Source organism: Eptatretus burgeri, chromosome 3, assembly GCF_056783735.1.
Source record: "Eptatretus burgeri isolate ZD-2024b chromosome 3, Ebu_testis_v1, whole genome shotgun sequence".
In the NCBI taxonomy this organism is placed as follows: Eukaryota; Metazoa; Chordata; class Myxini; order Myxiniformes; family Myxinidae; genus Eptatretus; species Eptatretus burgeri.
The window spans coordinates 57,060,281-57,075,035 of record NC_140963.1 but is presented as its reverse complement, the minus strand read 5'-3'; the positions used below and the strand labels follow the sequence as shown (position 1 = coordinate 57,075,035).

The following is a 14,755-nucleotide window of genomic DNA, read 5'->3' as shown; positions in this document are numbered from 1 at the left end:
ATGCGGATCATACAGATGATCCGCTGTGGCGACCCCGAAAGGGAGCAGCCGAAAGAAGAAGAAGAAGAAGAAGAAGAAGAAGAAGAAGAAGAAGAAGAAGAAGAAGAAGAAGAAGAAGAAGATATATATACACAACGCTCAAAACTTCCTGTCGATTGCCTATTTATTTGAGAAGATTCCAAGCAGCTGCAGTCGACAATAATGGGCTGTCTTGAAAGTACAGCAAGTATTTTGGCAAATCTTGGTCACTGGATGAGATTGAAGTGTGGCCCAGGTCTCTATCTTGGGTACGACCCCACGGATGTCTATTCGTTATCATCCTCCATATCTTGATCATCTCCATGTTGTCCATCGGTATCATTCTTAGCAGAAAAATAAATTATTGCTTTTTCATGTTATTATGTCAAATTCCATGTTTGTTGGTTCATCGTCATCATGAGAGACTAGAAGTTCTGATTCGACTCAGTAATTTGAACGTACAGTAAAGTAGCACAAGCGAGCAAGTGTGTCCAAATTTTGTCATATGCTAAATTGTAGAACTGATAAATAGTAGGCGGTAAGTATAAGATAATGGGGAAATGCTAGAAACAGTAACAATATAAATTTTTATTGATGGACAGATTCTGTAGAGGGTAGGACTTGTGCAAATATTTAGAAGCAATCATAAGCTTTATCCTTCGAATGAATCAATGAGATTCATATAGTGTATCTTCTTACGCACCATGCTCAATACAGAGTGTCGGTTATGCTGAAGCAGCTGGGGTTATGTTATGTTTGTAGCTTAAACAGCAACAAATCAGATCTGGACCACAGGCGTATGGTAAGCATGCTTTGCTCAATCATCGCCATCTTTCTACTCTTTTTCTTCTTTCCCCGAATCCGCATCCCATCTTCGACCGCCATCTTGTGTCCAAAGTGGGATTAGCATTTACATAGTCAACTTACGAACAGAACACAACGGGTTACAATCCTGGATTGGTCAACATTCTGATACACTCTGATGCAGGGATTCATACATCTACAATTTATAATCTTTTGAAAAACTACACACAGGATTGTTACAGCATTGGGTTTTCTTTGAATGAGGGACTGCTTGGCACAAAACAGAACCACTTTTAAGTACAGATTGCAAACGGATTTCTAAGTTGCGGCAGAAAGGTAATTGATGAATAAAGAATAGATTTGTTGCGTTATGCCGCCTTGCTGGGATGTCTCTCTCAAAGATTGCAAAAAATGAAGGCATTGGAAGCAACATTGCAAAAGAAGAAATGACAGTCCACAATATTGCAGCTGAAGCCTTTTATGATACAGCTGTTCATAGTCAGTCTGTCTCTTTCCTTCTGGAAATGGCAGTCATTATTAAATTAAGTCATGTCAAACTTCTCCTCCAGACTCTCCTATTCCTTCGCTTCTCTTGGCTTTTTTTAGTCATACTATTTTGTAAAACCGTTTTGTCTCCAAGACGATTTTCAGAGACCCCGCCACAGGGGCAATGTGTATGGACGGTTACCAAGGCAGATTGCTCTAGTTTGAAATGCATGATCTAACTCGTGGACTGGTCTACGATCTCATCGGCTCGTGATGCCAACAATTGCTGGAATTGCATCGCCAACAGACTGCTTTCTCTCCTTCACCAGCTCATCTCCTCATGCCTTCAATTAATGATCCTGTTCGACGTCGTCACTCTTGCACATGAGGCATGGGTGGCAAGGTAAAAGTGAAAAAAACAGATTGCGTTCTCCACATGGAAAGCGAACTCAATTGGAGGAAACCTAAAGTTTTTCTGCATAGCGCACAACCATTGTGTATCAGTTTATGGAATAATGTTTTGGCTCTGACTCACTAATGAGCCAGAGCCAAAACATTAAGCTCACCTGCAGTGAAATCTCACAAGTCTCATTGTCCTCTAAACTCTAAAGCCTGGTGGTTATTGGTAAATCTGTCTCCAGTACACATTCCCCTTCATTCCTAAAGGATGCAGTAATGTTGAGCATTGCGTAGGAAAATGCTGAGAATTTCTTCATTGTCTTTCCTGAAAAGGTCCTCAATTCTTCCATTCCTCTACCTTGCCCTTCGTCCTCAACAGATTACTTTTTGCCACAAGTCGGTTTCTCTCCCACTAAGGTGGTTGAGAAGGTCCGAGTCATTTTCGACACGTCCTTTGCAACAGATCCCAATGGCATCGGCACTCGAATCCTGAAGAAGGATGCTTTGTCCCCATCTCCATGTCTTTCTCATGTTATCTCCTGCCTTCACCTTTGAAAGTTGCAAATGTTATTCATATTCAAAAAAAGGACTTCCAAGCCAGTTCCACCCAAGTACAGACCAGGTCATACAAATATGACAAATATGTAAGTGCTCTGATTGAAAGTGTCTGGTCAGCCACCAGGTGAATTTCAAATTACCTACGTGCATGCAGCCAGACACTGAATCAGAATCTGGTCTTGTGGCTCAAAAGTCGAAAATGGAACTTGATGGTATAGAAGTTGCACATTCATCATGCTTTTCAGCTGGATTTGTGGCTTATTTGGTGTGAGCCATTCATCCTTAGAGAGTAATGTTGCCAGTTTTCTCACCAGTGCATTAGCACTAACAGGGAATGTGAGCTGGGACTATCCTTCTTTCCATCGTATGCAAATTGATGGAATCGATAGTTGCTGCAGACCTCAGCATTATCTCTTCTCCAACTTTCATCTCTGATAATTCGTTCGGCTTCAATCTCAGCTATTTTACCATGGAGGAGGAGGAGATTGGGACCATACTCTGTGCAGAGCGTTGGTGCTGCTTAAGCAGTCTCCTTGGTTATTGGACACAATCCTGGACGGGTCGCCACTCCGACACAGTATACCAGCATGCTGGCACTCATCTTGCCGACCTCAGAAGGATGACAGGTCAAGTTAACCCCACCTGGTATTAATTTAACAGCTGAGCAGGATTTGAACTCAGGACTCAGGATCCAAAGCCCACCACCCTAACCATTAAGCCAACACCAGGCCCGAGGATCCTCCATTACCATGGACACATTGCTTATTTCAACCTCGCAATAGATATATGCACAAAATCTCAAATGAGAGATCAGCGCCATCTCTCTGGACATCTCTCAAGCTTTCAATCCTGTTTGACAACCAGTATGACTTTCCAAGCTGTCTACTGATGATATTCAGAAGCTGGGTGTTGGCTTAGCGGTTAGGGTGACTAACTTGGGATCTTAGGGTCTTGAGTTTGAGCCCCTGCCACCGTTGAAGAAACACTAGGTGGGGTTGACTCAGCCTGTCATCCTTCTGAGGTCGCAAATTGAGTAACAGTGTACTGGTAATAGGGGCATTGCATTAACGGCACAGCCATGCCCTCAGCCAATGATGCTACCTGCAGCTGTGTGACGCATACAAAGGAGGAGAAGCATGGTATTCAGGAGACCCTCCTTGAAAGGTTATTAGATTTTCTCTCCAAGCAGAAAAATATGGGTTGCTCTTGATGGCAATATCTCGAGATCTGCATCTTGAAGCTGATGCGAGGCAACCCAACAATTTAGGACTGACCTTATTTTTAGTCTACCGTATATCAATGACCTCTCCCCAGCCCTGGATAACACAATCTACAATTTTTCAGATGATTTCACCTGATACAGAGAAGAACACCACACTTCTGAGAGGCAGGCTGCTGTGGCATCCATTTTTGCACATCTGGAAAAAAAATATGTAATTGGTCAACGACCTGGAACATGTCTTTCAATTCAGGAAAACCCCATTCTCTCACTCTGTCCATCCACAAGGATTGGCTGTTGAACATCCCCAGTCTACTTCTCTTACCAACAGAATCTCTTACCAAGGACAAAATAGAAAGAGAATTGAGCAAACAATGGGTGTGGGGAGGAATTGTGGGTTGAGGAGGATTCATGGGGTTGGCAAGAGGGATACAGAAGCAAACGCTCAGAAAGGAAAAACTGGAAATTTGGAAGGAGGTGGACTTGAGGACTGTTAATGGGGGTAGAAAATATCATGGTTATGGATGGGGGATAGTGTTGAACAGCTTTCTTGAGGATCTGGAGGAGAGAATGAGATTTCTCCAGTTGACAAAAGGAGGAATGAAAGAGTGGAGGTGAACAGTGATTCTGGATTTTGGGAGTTTCACCAAAAGAGGGTTGCTGCTGGACCATGTGCACCTATACAAACCTCTGGATGTGGAGAGTGGGACAAAGCATGGAACGAGCAGAGGGTGCTTGACGAGAAAGGAGGTGGAAGAAGACAGAAAGACCACTGACCTGTCTGCGATGTGAAAGTGATAGGCCCAGAGACTCAGCTTCATCGTGGGGGATTCCAATGATATTGAAGGCCTTGGTTTCCATGGCATCAAGTTGAGCAAGGTATGAGGCAGAAGCTCTATTCCAGATGGGACAGCAGTGCTTCATCAAGCTGCAGATGAAGGCCTTGTAGGTGGATAAGAGTTCAGGTGTGTCAATGAAGGACCTTGCATGATGGAGGATGCCCAGTCGGTGACTGGCTTTGTAGACCAACTTAGAAATATGGTTCGCTCAAGAAAGATCATAGCTGATAGTGAGACCCACTATGTATTTAGAGACCCATATATATTAGGGATGAGACCCATATATATTTCTATATCTTCTTCTTCTTTCGGCTGCTCCCGTTAGGGGTCGCCACAGCGGATCATCCGTATGATCCGCATAGTGATTTGGCACATGTTTTACACCGGATGCCCTTCCTGACGCAACCCTGGTCACCTCTTACGACACAGGGACATGGTACACCTATTTTAACCGGGGTATACACCGGCCCAGTATACTGGTACTCATTTCGCCGACCTCGGAAGGATGACAGGCTGAGTCAACCCCCTGGTGTATTAAATCAGTGGCCCAACGGGGCTTGAACTCAGGATCTCTTGGATCCCAAGCCGCTGCCCTAACCACTGCGCCAACACCAGGCTAATTTCTATATATTTCTATATATATATATATATATATATATATATATATATATATATATATATATATATATATATATATATATATATATATATATATATATATATATATATATATATATATATATATATATATACATATATATATATATATATATATATATATATTTCTATATATATATATATATAGTTTGATATTTCAAATATATATTTGGCCTGATATGTTCTCATGGATCAGGGATTGCGTGGCAGGGGGTATGCAGTCCACCGAGTGCCCTTCTAGTTTTTGATGTGTTTCGCAGAGATTTCCTTGTCGAAAGATGCGTGTTCTTCCTGCCTCTTCTCGAGGCCTGAAAAGTGAGTGAAAACTCCCTTCCTGATTTGAGCTCTCCACAATCTCAGCTTGCTTTGGAATGCATTCACTGATCCAATCAATCGTCAGATATTTGTCCTTTCCTTGAATTTCAAGGTTAACATTGTTCAGTTTGGAAGTCAAATCAATCAACGATGCCAAGTCAGTGAGCCGTTGTTGATCGCTGAGCTCCTGGTAATGTTGATTTCTCTCTTCCAAAAAAAATTTCATTTTTGGAAGGAGTTTCTGGAAACACTCCAAAACGTTTCCCTTCCTGAGCCATTACCCTTCTGAATGCAAGATAAGGGGTCCCCATATTGAACATCAAGTTCAGATGGGAGTGTCTTGAATCCCCTGCGTTGCAGTGCCTTGCCTCGGATTGAATGGACAATCTTCACAATCACACTGTTGAATCATGACACGCTGAAAGTTAAGCAATTGCAATATTTTTTGCAGATTTTGCATCGTCGGTTGCAATTGACACAACTTTTTGCAGAGGCGCACCGATCTCTTGTAAGGAATGCCTCCAAACCCGATGAATATCTTCACCACGTGTGTTGCCAGCCAGTGGTAAACTGCCAGCATGTCTTCTTTCACATGACGATGCTCAAAAACAGCCATGACAAAAATATACAACTGAGCCACGTTACACACATCTGTTGATTCGTCAACATGTACACAGAAAATTCACAATGAATCCAATACTGCTTTAGCAAGCAGGTGACATTTTAACTCCACCACCAAAAGTGGATGAAGGTTATGTTTTCACTGCTGTCTGTCTGTCTTACTTGCGAAAATCGAAGATTTTTCAAGTATATTGGTTGGTTGCATGCGTTACAGTATTCTGTTTGTCTGTGAGCAGGTCAGGTCAAGAATGGGAGCATGCGCTGGAGCAGCACATCACTGCATCCACTTTCCACTGGTACTCCAGGGGCCTCAGTCTGGCCATCCCCTAGGCAAATGCTTGGCCCATCCCCATCTCCTTGGGATGTTGATCAACCTGCTGCAAACACGAGGCACGTGGTCGGCTCATTGGCCTCCTCCTCTCACGAGGCTCCCTTGCTGAGAGAATCTGGTGAGCAGGATCAGTGTCAGGAAAATGAGCCACATGTCCATACAGTTGCAGTTAAGGCTCACGGATGATATCGGTAACAAATCTCATTTGAGTCTCTCTCAGCAGCTGCTCGTTGGACACAAAGTCTGACCAGCGATAGCCAAGGATTCTCCAAAGAGACCTGGTACCAAAGGAATTAAGTCTCCATCACAGATCCCTGGTCAGAGTCCAAGTCTCACATCCATTGAGCAAAACTGGAAGCACCAAGGACCTGAACACTCGGACTTTCGTCCTTCATATATACATACACAGGTACCATACACAGGTACACACACATATATATATATATATATATACACAGGTACCGACAGTGCCACACTCCATGATCCAGTGAATCCATGACTTCGCAGACGTCTGTTGACCTCTGGCTTACAGACAGCAGAGACATGAATATCACTGCCAACGTAAGTGAATCTCTCCATGACCTCAACATCCTCGACACAAACAGGTACAGACAGGATAGCAGCATCCAAAATGTCAATTAGAGCCTGGATCTTAGTTTTGACCCAGGAAACCCGTAAGCCAGCGGCTCCGACTCATCATTCAGCACCATGAGGGCCCCCAAAAGGATATCCAGAGTCTCCACAAAGATGACTGCATCATCTGCGAAATCAAGGTCAGAGATCTTGAAATTCCCAAATGAAGCACTGCAGCTTGATCTCTCTGACATCCTCCAGAATCCAGTTCATACAAGTGCTGAAAAGTGTGGGGACCAGCACACACCCCTGAAGAACTCCAGTAACAACTGGAAATAAGTCAGAGATGGTACCACCACATCTCACAACACTCAGTACCAGAATATAGTTCAGATATCAGATTGTTCAGTTTTGGTGGCACCCAACGAAGACCAAGAATCCTCCAGAGGGCATCCAAATTCACTGAATCAAACACTTTACAGAGATCAACATCAGCTGCAAGCAGCCCCTGCCGAAACTCTCGTCTGCATTCCGTGAGGACCCGAAGAGCAAGGATACGGTCAGTCATTGACCTCTTTGGTGTAGAGCCTGACTGCTCTGGACGCTGGTGCTCAAGCAGATGGTGGCGAACCCTATCGAGAATTATCCGAGCAAAGACCTTGCCCGGCACTGAGAGCAGCGTCACCCCTCGGTAGTTGTTGCAGTCTTGGCGATCACCCTTCCCTTTCCAGAGAGGGACAACAAGGTCCCTCCTTCAGTCAGTTGGGATTACACCTGTGTCCAGGCAGAGCACAAAACTGCATGCAAAGACATGAGAATAGCAGTTCCACCAGCCTTGAGAAGTTCAGCATGGATGCCACAGATCCCTGGAGCTTTACCCTGTTTCAACCGGTTCACCACAAACGAAGGTGGATCACAGTTAATTGGAGGGTCAGCAACAGAGACAGTTACACCCTGACATCCAAATCGATAGCTAGTGACTTACCCGCTCAAAGTAACCGGACAAGAGGGCCTTCACTTCGGACTCCTCTGTCATGAGCCCACCACCCTCTGCTCTCACTGCAGTACACTGAGGTATGGGCTCGGAGGAACGCAATATGTGAATTCCACTGTAAGCAGGATGAGAATCACTTGACGACAGGTGATGCTCTACCCCCTCACAGATTCCTCGAACATAGGCCTCCTTTTCCACCCTTAGTGCACGTACAGTTTTACACCAAAGCTCCCTGAACCGATCAGCTCTGCCATTCAGCCTGGCCCTGCGACTCGTCAATGGTATCCAGTGCCCCTTGAGAGACAAAATTCTTCTTCACCCTCCGGTGAGTTCCAAGACATCTTCCGGCAACATCAAGGACGGTGGTCTTGAAGGCACTCCACAACTCTTCAGGATCCCCCAAAGCATCCAGACCCCCCAAATCTCCACTCAGCTTGTTCGCAAACTCTTCAGTTACCCTCTCATCCTTGAGCTTGGCAACATCCAGCCTATGCTGGGGTGGTACCATTCTCCTGGATTTAAGCTGCAACTTTAGAGTTGCTACAACAAGCCTATGGTCAGTATTGAGGAACTGAGCACTCTGGTGGACCCTGCAGTTCTGGATCATCCTCCAACGAGCGCATGGCCAATCTCCTCTGCCACACCGCCAGCATTGGAATATCAAGTCCAGTGCCGAGCCTGTGGGTGAAACCATGAACCAGCCACCCTAAGTCCATGACTTCTTACAAGGTCAAGGAACTTCGTTGTATTCTGGTTCACAGTTACAGACCCGTGGGACCAACACACTTCTCATAACCATCCCTATCAGTTCCAGTTGATGCATTGAAATTCCCCAAGACTAGAATAGTATTTTGCCTGGGGCACTCATCAACCACAGATTCGAGCGTCCCGTAGAATGCGTCCTTGACGGTGAGATCACTGGCCTCAGTTGGAGCATATACAGAGACCAGGGAAATGACACCTCAGGAGTGACCACTCCTTAGTCTCATAATATGCTCATTGACCAGTGTTATCTCAATTTTATCATTTGGATCAGCTTATTGGACACAGCTACAGCAACTCCTTGGGCATAGGTCACCATCAGAGCAACCCGACCGATAGTAGGTGTAACCACCCGCCAGTATCTCGCCGCAATCCGTTCTCCGAACCACAGAGAGATCTGCAATACTGATGTTGAAACGCTTGAGCTCAGATGATAACAGAGACAGGTGATCATCTTCTCTTCCAGGGATAGGACATTCCAGGCACCCACTCGAAGGGACCGCTTCAGGTTAACCCAAGGAGACCGCCGTCTGGTGGACGACACGTCAGCACCACCCCGACTCACACTACCGCAATCTGACCCGGGAAGGTTATCCCATGGTTTTGCTCCTCTCATCAAAGATTTGGGATCAAACATCAAAGATCAAAAGACATCCTCTCCTTATCCCGAAGGCTTTGCCCCAATCCCGTCATCCGGTGAGCTGCACTGCGAAAGGCAGTTTCACAGGAGGTACTCCCACGGAGTGGGTTTTCAATTTTTTTTTATGTTTTTCGTATTTTTTTGCGGAATGAAGGGTTTTAGGGTGGCCCGAGTGCAAAACCTTCCACCAACCTCCTAATAAAAAGTAACCCAACTGCAGACACAGTTGGGCACCAGATATGGATGGCCGTTGACTCACAAGAAGCTCCTCCACCTTTTGACAGGTTTTGTTTTTAATCCTGCTGGGTGTCCATATCATACACCCTCCTCGCCAATAAACTTGGTGGGGGAGACGGTTTAGTAGCCGACAACCCGACCATGGAACAGGTTAGTACAGGTTTACATGGTACCTGTAGCAAGTCACAGATCTAATCTGACCTGACCTGACCTGACCTGACACGAACATGACCTGACTTGTGAGCAATGTATCTCAAAAAGTAATGGATGGTCAGATGAAATTTGCTGGACAGGTTGGGTGTGTGACAACGATGAATTGATTCAATTTCGGTGAAGATCCATATCTTGATCTGAGAATTATATATCCATGATTCTTCACCTTTGAGAGATAGGGCCAAAAACGATATATTGCATGATATCTCAAAAAGTTGTGGACAGATTTATACGAAACTTGGTGGATGAGTTGGGTAAGTGACAAGAACAAGCTGATTCAATTTTGGTATGTGACAAGGACAATAGTCTGGATTCAGATCTGGCTTATCAGTGGATCAGAATGTATACTGTTCAGCCTGGCAGAGGTATGCACACCACCAAGTGCTGTTCTAGTTAGTTTTGCCCTCAAGGGGGTGCGTGCGTGCGTGCGCATCTATATATTTTTGCTTTTAAAATGTTTCTCTGCAACCGCTTGTCTAATCGATACAAAACTTTAAACATTGGAGGGACTCCCCATGGAGAATATTTTATTGCTAACTCTGATGTCATATGTCACACGGTATTAGATTAAAGGAAAACCCAAAAAAAACTGAAACGTGGCATATGTCATCAATTCCCCAAGGGGTACACAGGGTGAAAATAATGACATCATCGGAGAAGCGGTAGTCCAGCAATAATTGCTTGAATTGAAATTCTTATCCAAAAAATGTGAAACTTCATTTATCTGATGTCTGACCTGATGTGAGTGAAGAATTAAATTTATGTCATTTCTAACCCATGCCAAGAAACTATGGTGACATATTGGGTTCATCAATGATACGGGTGTATGGGCCATAATAGTCGCGTGTTCAGTGAACATTGGTATTTTTGTTCAGAATGAACGTACGAGGCGAGACTTATGCACTCTGAGTGCCATTCTAGTTTCAAACTGGTTTCTGAAGTCTTGAAATAACGGTTCAAAAGCTGCTGGCGTAGCTTCCTTAATGACCTTATTGTCTTCAAATGGCTTCTCGATCTTTGCGAGTACGCGTGCGATCTCAAATTAAGCAATCGTAGCTGCTTTACACTTCCTCACACGTTTCTTATAAGGTGATTGTTGGGAGATTGTTAATGGTCTGATTTCAATTCTCTTACTTTCACCTTCCTCAGGTTAATTTTTGGTTAATAATGTTACCAGGGGTTGGGGACCCCTAGCATAGAGCTACTAGAGTGATCCGAGATAGACGACGAGGAGCAGCTGAAAGGGACAAAACTTTCTGCATTAGAAAGGAGATGATTGTGAGGGGATCTGATAGAGATGTGAGATAATTAAGGGTATGCACAAATAAGCGCAGAATACTTTTTCAGCAGAAGGGACACTGACGAGACAAGGGGTACAGCTTAGGAGGAAAGAAAAAGAGACTTAGGATGGTAGTAAGGCAGGTGTCTTTCACTCAGAGAGTGGTGAATGCATGGAATGATCAGCAAGGGTAGTGACAGTAAAACTAACAGGAGATAGTTTTAAAATTGTGGATAGGTACCGCAAAGTAGTGATTGGGGGGGGGGGGGGGGAATGGGAAGGGAAAGAATTCCTCCTCCTCTTTCGTATGCAGCACACAACTACGGGTAGCATCATTGGCTGAGGGCACGGCTACGCCGCCGATGCAATGCACCTACTACCAGTGCAATGGTGCTCATTTTGCCGACCACAAAAGAATGACAGGCTGAGTCAATCCCACCTGGTGTCAATTCAACCGCAAAAAGGGGCTTCAACTCAGGATCCTAAGATCCCACACCAGCCATCCTAACCGCGAAGCCAACACCAGGCTGTGGGGGGGTGGAATAAGATGTTGGTACGAAATGATTGCTCATGCTTGATGGATCTCATGGCCTCCTCCAGCATTGAAGTTCCTTGTAAATCCTCGAGCTGCCTAGTTTGGGATTTGTTCCCAGCCCAACCATAAATCATATGATTGCTGCTTTGCCATCATGCTGAGGCGTCACAAAGTGCATAGTTCCTCAAATGGATGTTAATCTGTGGAGCCATGTGCTCAAAGTATAGGTGATTTATCACCAGCACCCTGGTTAAGGCCTAAGTCACATTTGCCACGGCGGCCGTGGGGTCTCCAAAATCTACGGCCACTAGCAATTATACGGCGGCCGCAGTATTTCCACGGTCACACAATGTAGCAGTCACATATGTTTTTATTTTTGGGTAGCCGCACGGCGTATTTATAAATCGTGGAGACCGAAAATGTGGGTTTGCTGTACGGTCTTTGATTTGATGTCGCACGGTGACCTTAAGGGGGACCCTGCGGCGGCCATAGAATTTTCAAGGCAGACGCAAGGTGCCTGCAAGGTGAGATTAACCATAGCTATTCAAGAAGTAATAGTAGTTGTCGTATTCATTCACCTGTTCCATGTTACAACTTGCCTAGTCTCTCCGAATCATAAAATCATAGAAGATACAGTGGCTGCAAAAGTATTCATCCCCCTCGAAAGTTTTCACATTTTGATGCCACCTGAGCTTATTTCATGATGTTTTCAAATCAAACTTAATACAGAGTCTTCACAAACGACTCCAAAATGATAAAGCTAAAAAATATTTATAAGTGAGATTAACAGAGAAAATCAGATGATCCTCAGTTCTGTAAGTCCATCCCATCCATTGGGATCATACTCTGTGCAAAGCATTGGTGCTGCCAAAGCAGTGTCCTTGGCCATTGGGCACAATCCTGGACAGGTCACCACTCTGACACAGGGTACCAGCAAGCTGGCACTCATTTTTCCAACCTTGGAAGGATGGCAGGTAGAGTCAACCCCACCTGGTATAAATTCAACAACCAAGTGGGATTTGAACTCAGGATCCTTGGATCCCAAGCCCACCACCCTAATCATTAAGCCCACATCTGGCATTGTAATATAAGTATTCAAACCTAATTAACCCTAAATCACTTCAGGAGTAAATTATTTGTTTGAAAGGTTACAAAATAAGTGTAATATGTTTCACCTGTATGTAATCAGTTGTTTAATTTTAAAATTAAGTTCCCTCATTTATCTAAGGAGTTTTAAGGTGCAACTCACTTGGCCAACCACCAAGGCAAACATGAAGACCAAGGAGTTTTCCAAAGAAATCAGACATAAAGTGGTGGAGAAGCACCGTTCAGGAGAGGGTTATAAGAAGATTTGAAAGCCACTCATTATCCCTTTGAGTACGGTGAAATCCATCATTAAGAAGTGGAAGATGAATCATACCACTCAGACTCTACTTAGATCAGGTCGCCCATCCAAACTCAGCAGCCGGACAAGCAAGAAACTGGTTTGGGATGTCAGTGTAAATCCAACGATAACTTTGAAAGATCTGCAAGGCTCGATGTCCGAGATGGGGGTCAGTGTTCATCAATCAGCAATTTCCCATTCCCAAATCTGGTCTCTATGGACATGTGACAAGAAAGAAGCCATTACTGAAAAAGACACATCCATAAGCTCATATGGAGTTTGCAAAAAAGCATCTTGATACTGCCGGCATGTGGAGAAACGTTTTCTGGTCAGATGAGACAAAAATTGAACTTCTTTGTCGAAATTCAAAGTGTTACGTCGAGTGCAAGCCTAACACTGCACATCACCCAGTCAACACCATCCCTACTATCAAGCATAGTGGTGGCAGCATCATGTTATGGGGCTGCTTTTCATCAGCAGGGACTGGTACGCTTCACAGGATAGAAGGGACAATGGACGGTGCAAAGTACAGGAGAATCCTTGATGAAAACCCGCTTGAATCAGCCATGAATGTGAAACTGGGTAGGAGATTCACATTTCAGCAGGACAATGATCTGAAGCACAAAACTAAAGCCACAATGGAATGGCTGAATAAGAATATAATAAATGTTCTTGAGTGGACCAGTCAAAGTCCTGACTTGAACCCAATTGAACATTTATGGAGAGACTTGAAGGTTGCAGTCCATCGACGATCCCCTTCAAACTTGGCAGAACGAGAGCAATTTTCACGTGAAGAATGGACAAAGATTTCACCATCTCAATGTACAAAGCTGGTAGAGATCTACCCAAAAAAACACTCATCACAGTCATTGCTGTAAAAGGTGCTTCCACCAAGTACTGACCTAAGGGGTTGAATACTTTTACAACCAGTGATTTGTTGATTTGTACATGTTTTTTCACAGGTACTCCTTCAAACGACAACAGTGTTTTGTTTGATCTTTTCAGTTATGAATAAAAAAGTTCAATTGGAAAAATTGTTTCTATATAATTCGTAATTCATCTAAATGTGGAATTCTTTGTAGGTGGTGAATACTTTTGCAGGCTATTGTAATTGGTCTGCGATTGTGGTTGGTTCCGATCATAGAAATGCTGCACAGCACCAGAGAAATAACAGAAGAATAAAACATTTAAAAAGGAAAAAGAAAAATTTGGAGAGATAAGGAGAAAAATAAACAAAAAAGAAAGGCCATATACAGTATTGCTGTTTGAAATATAATCCTAACTGTTGTTAATTGGAACATTGCAGTGAATATTAAATTAATTGTGTCCGTTTCAGATATCCAATCAATCGGCCCAGGGCTGGCTGTGAGGGTGATTGCAAAGGTGTACCAGGTGTGCGCACCTATGGACTGCGTCAACCGCGTGAAAAATATGATGCCTACTGCTATGCTGAAAAACTCCAAGGTGTGATTGAGTTGAAGTACACGTGGGAGATTTGTCACCTAGTGTGAATCTTTTGTCCTTGGCGTACCAAATAATGGCTGTCATCATCATTCGCCATCCTTTGGCAGGATAAGGCCAAAATAATGGCTGTGGAGTACTATTTATTGTTTGATTCTGGGATGGTCTTGCCAAAAGTTCTGTCACCCTTCTTGTCATCCTCTAATTCAAAGATCTAGTCTGGATGATTGAAATATTTAATGCACATTGGTTCATTATTTACTAACATCTCTGGTAAACATCAACTTTCAAACACGGGCTTTTTTTCTTTTTTGGAATTAAAATAATGGCAATTAGTACGAAGGATGTGGCCGTGGACGAAAGCTTCACTTGAGAAGACCTCTGGATTCTTATTAAAGTTTTTTATGATGCAGAAGAAAGACACAAGAAA

The 14,755-nt window shown here is 43.9% G+C and overlaps 1 protein-coding gene across 1 annotated transcript in view; it reads left to right on the top strand.

Moving 5' to 3' along the window:
* The window catches only part of LOC147029970 (brevican core protein-like), a 41,061-nt gene that overhangs the window by 10,959 nt on the left and 15,347 nt on the right, over positions 1-14,755 (top strand). Inside the window, exon 7 of the mRNA XM_085872155.1 lies at positions 14,201-14,328. Within this exon, the coding sequence (XP_085728281.1) occupies positions 14,201-14,328 (128 nt within the window). The remainder of the gene's footprint in view (positions 1-14,200; positions 14,329-14,755) is intronic.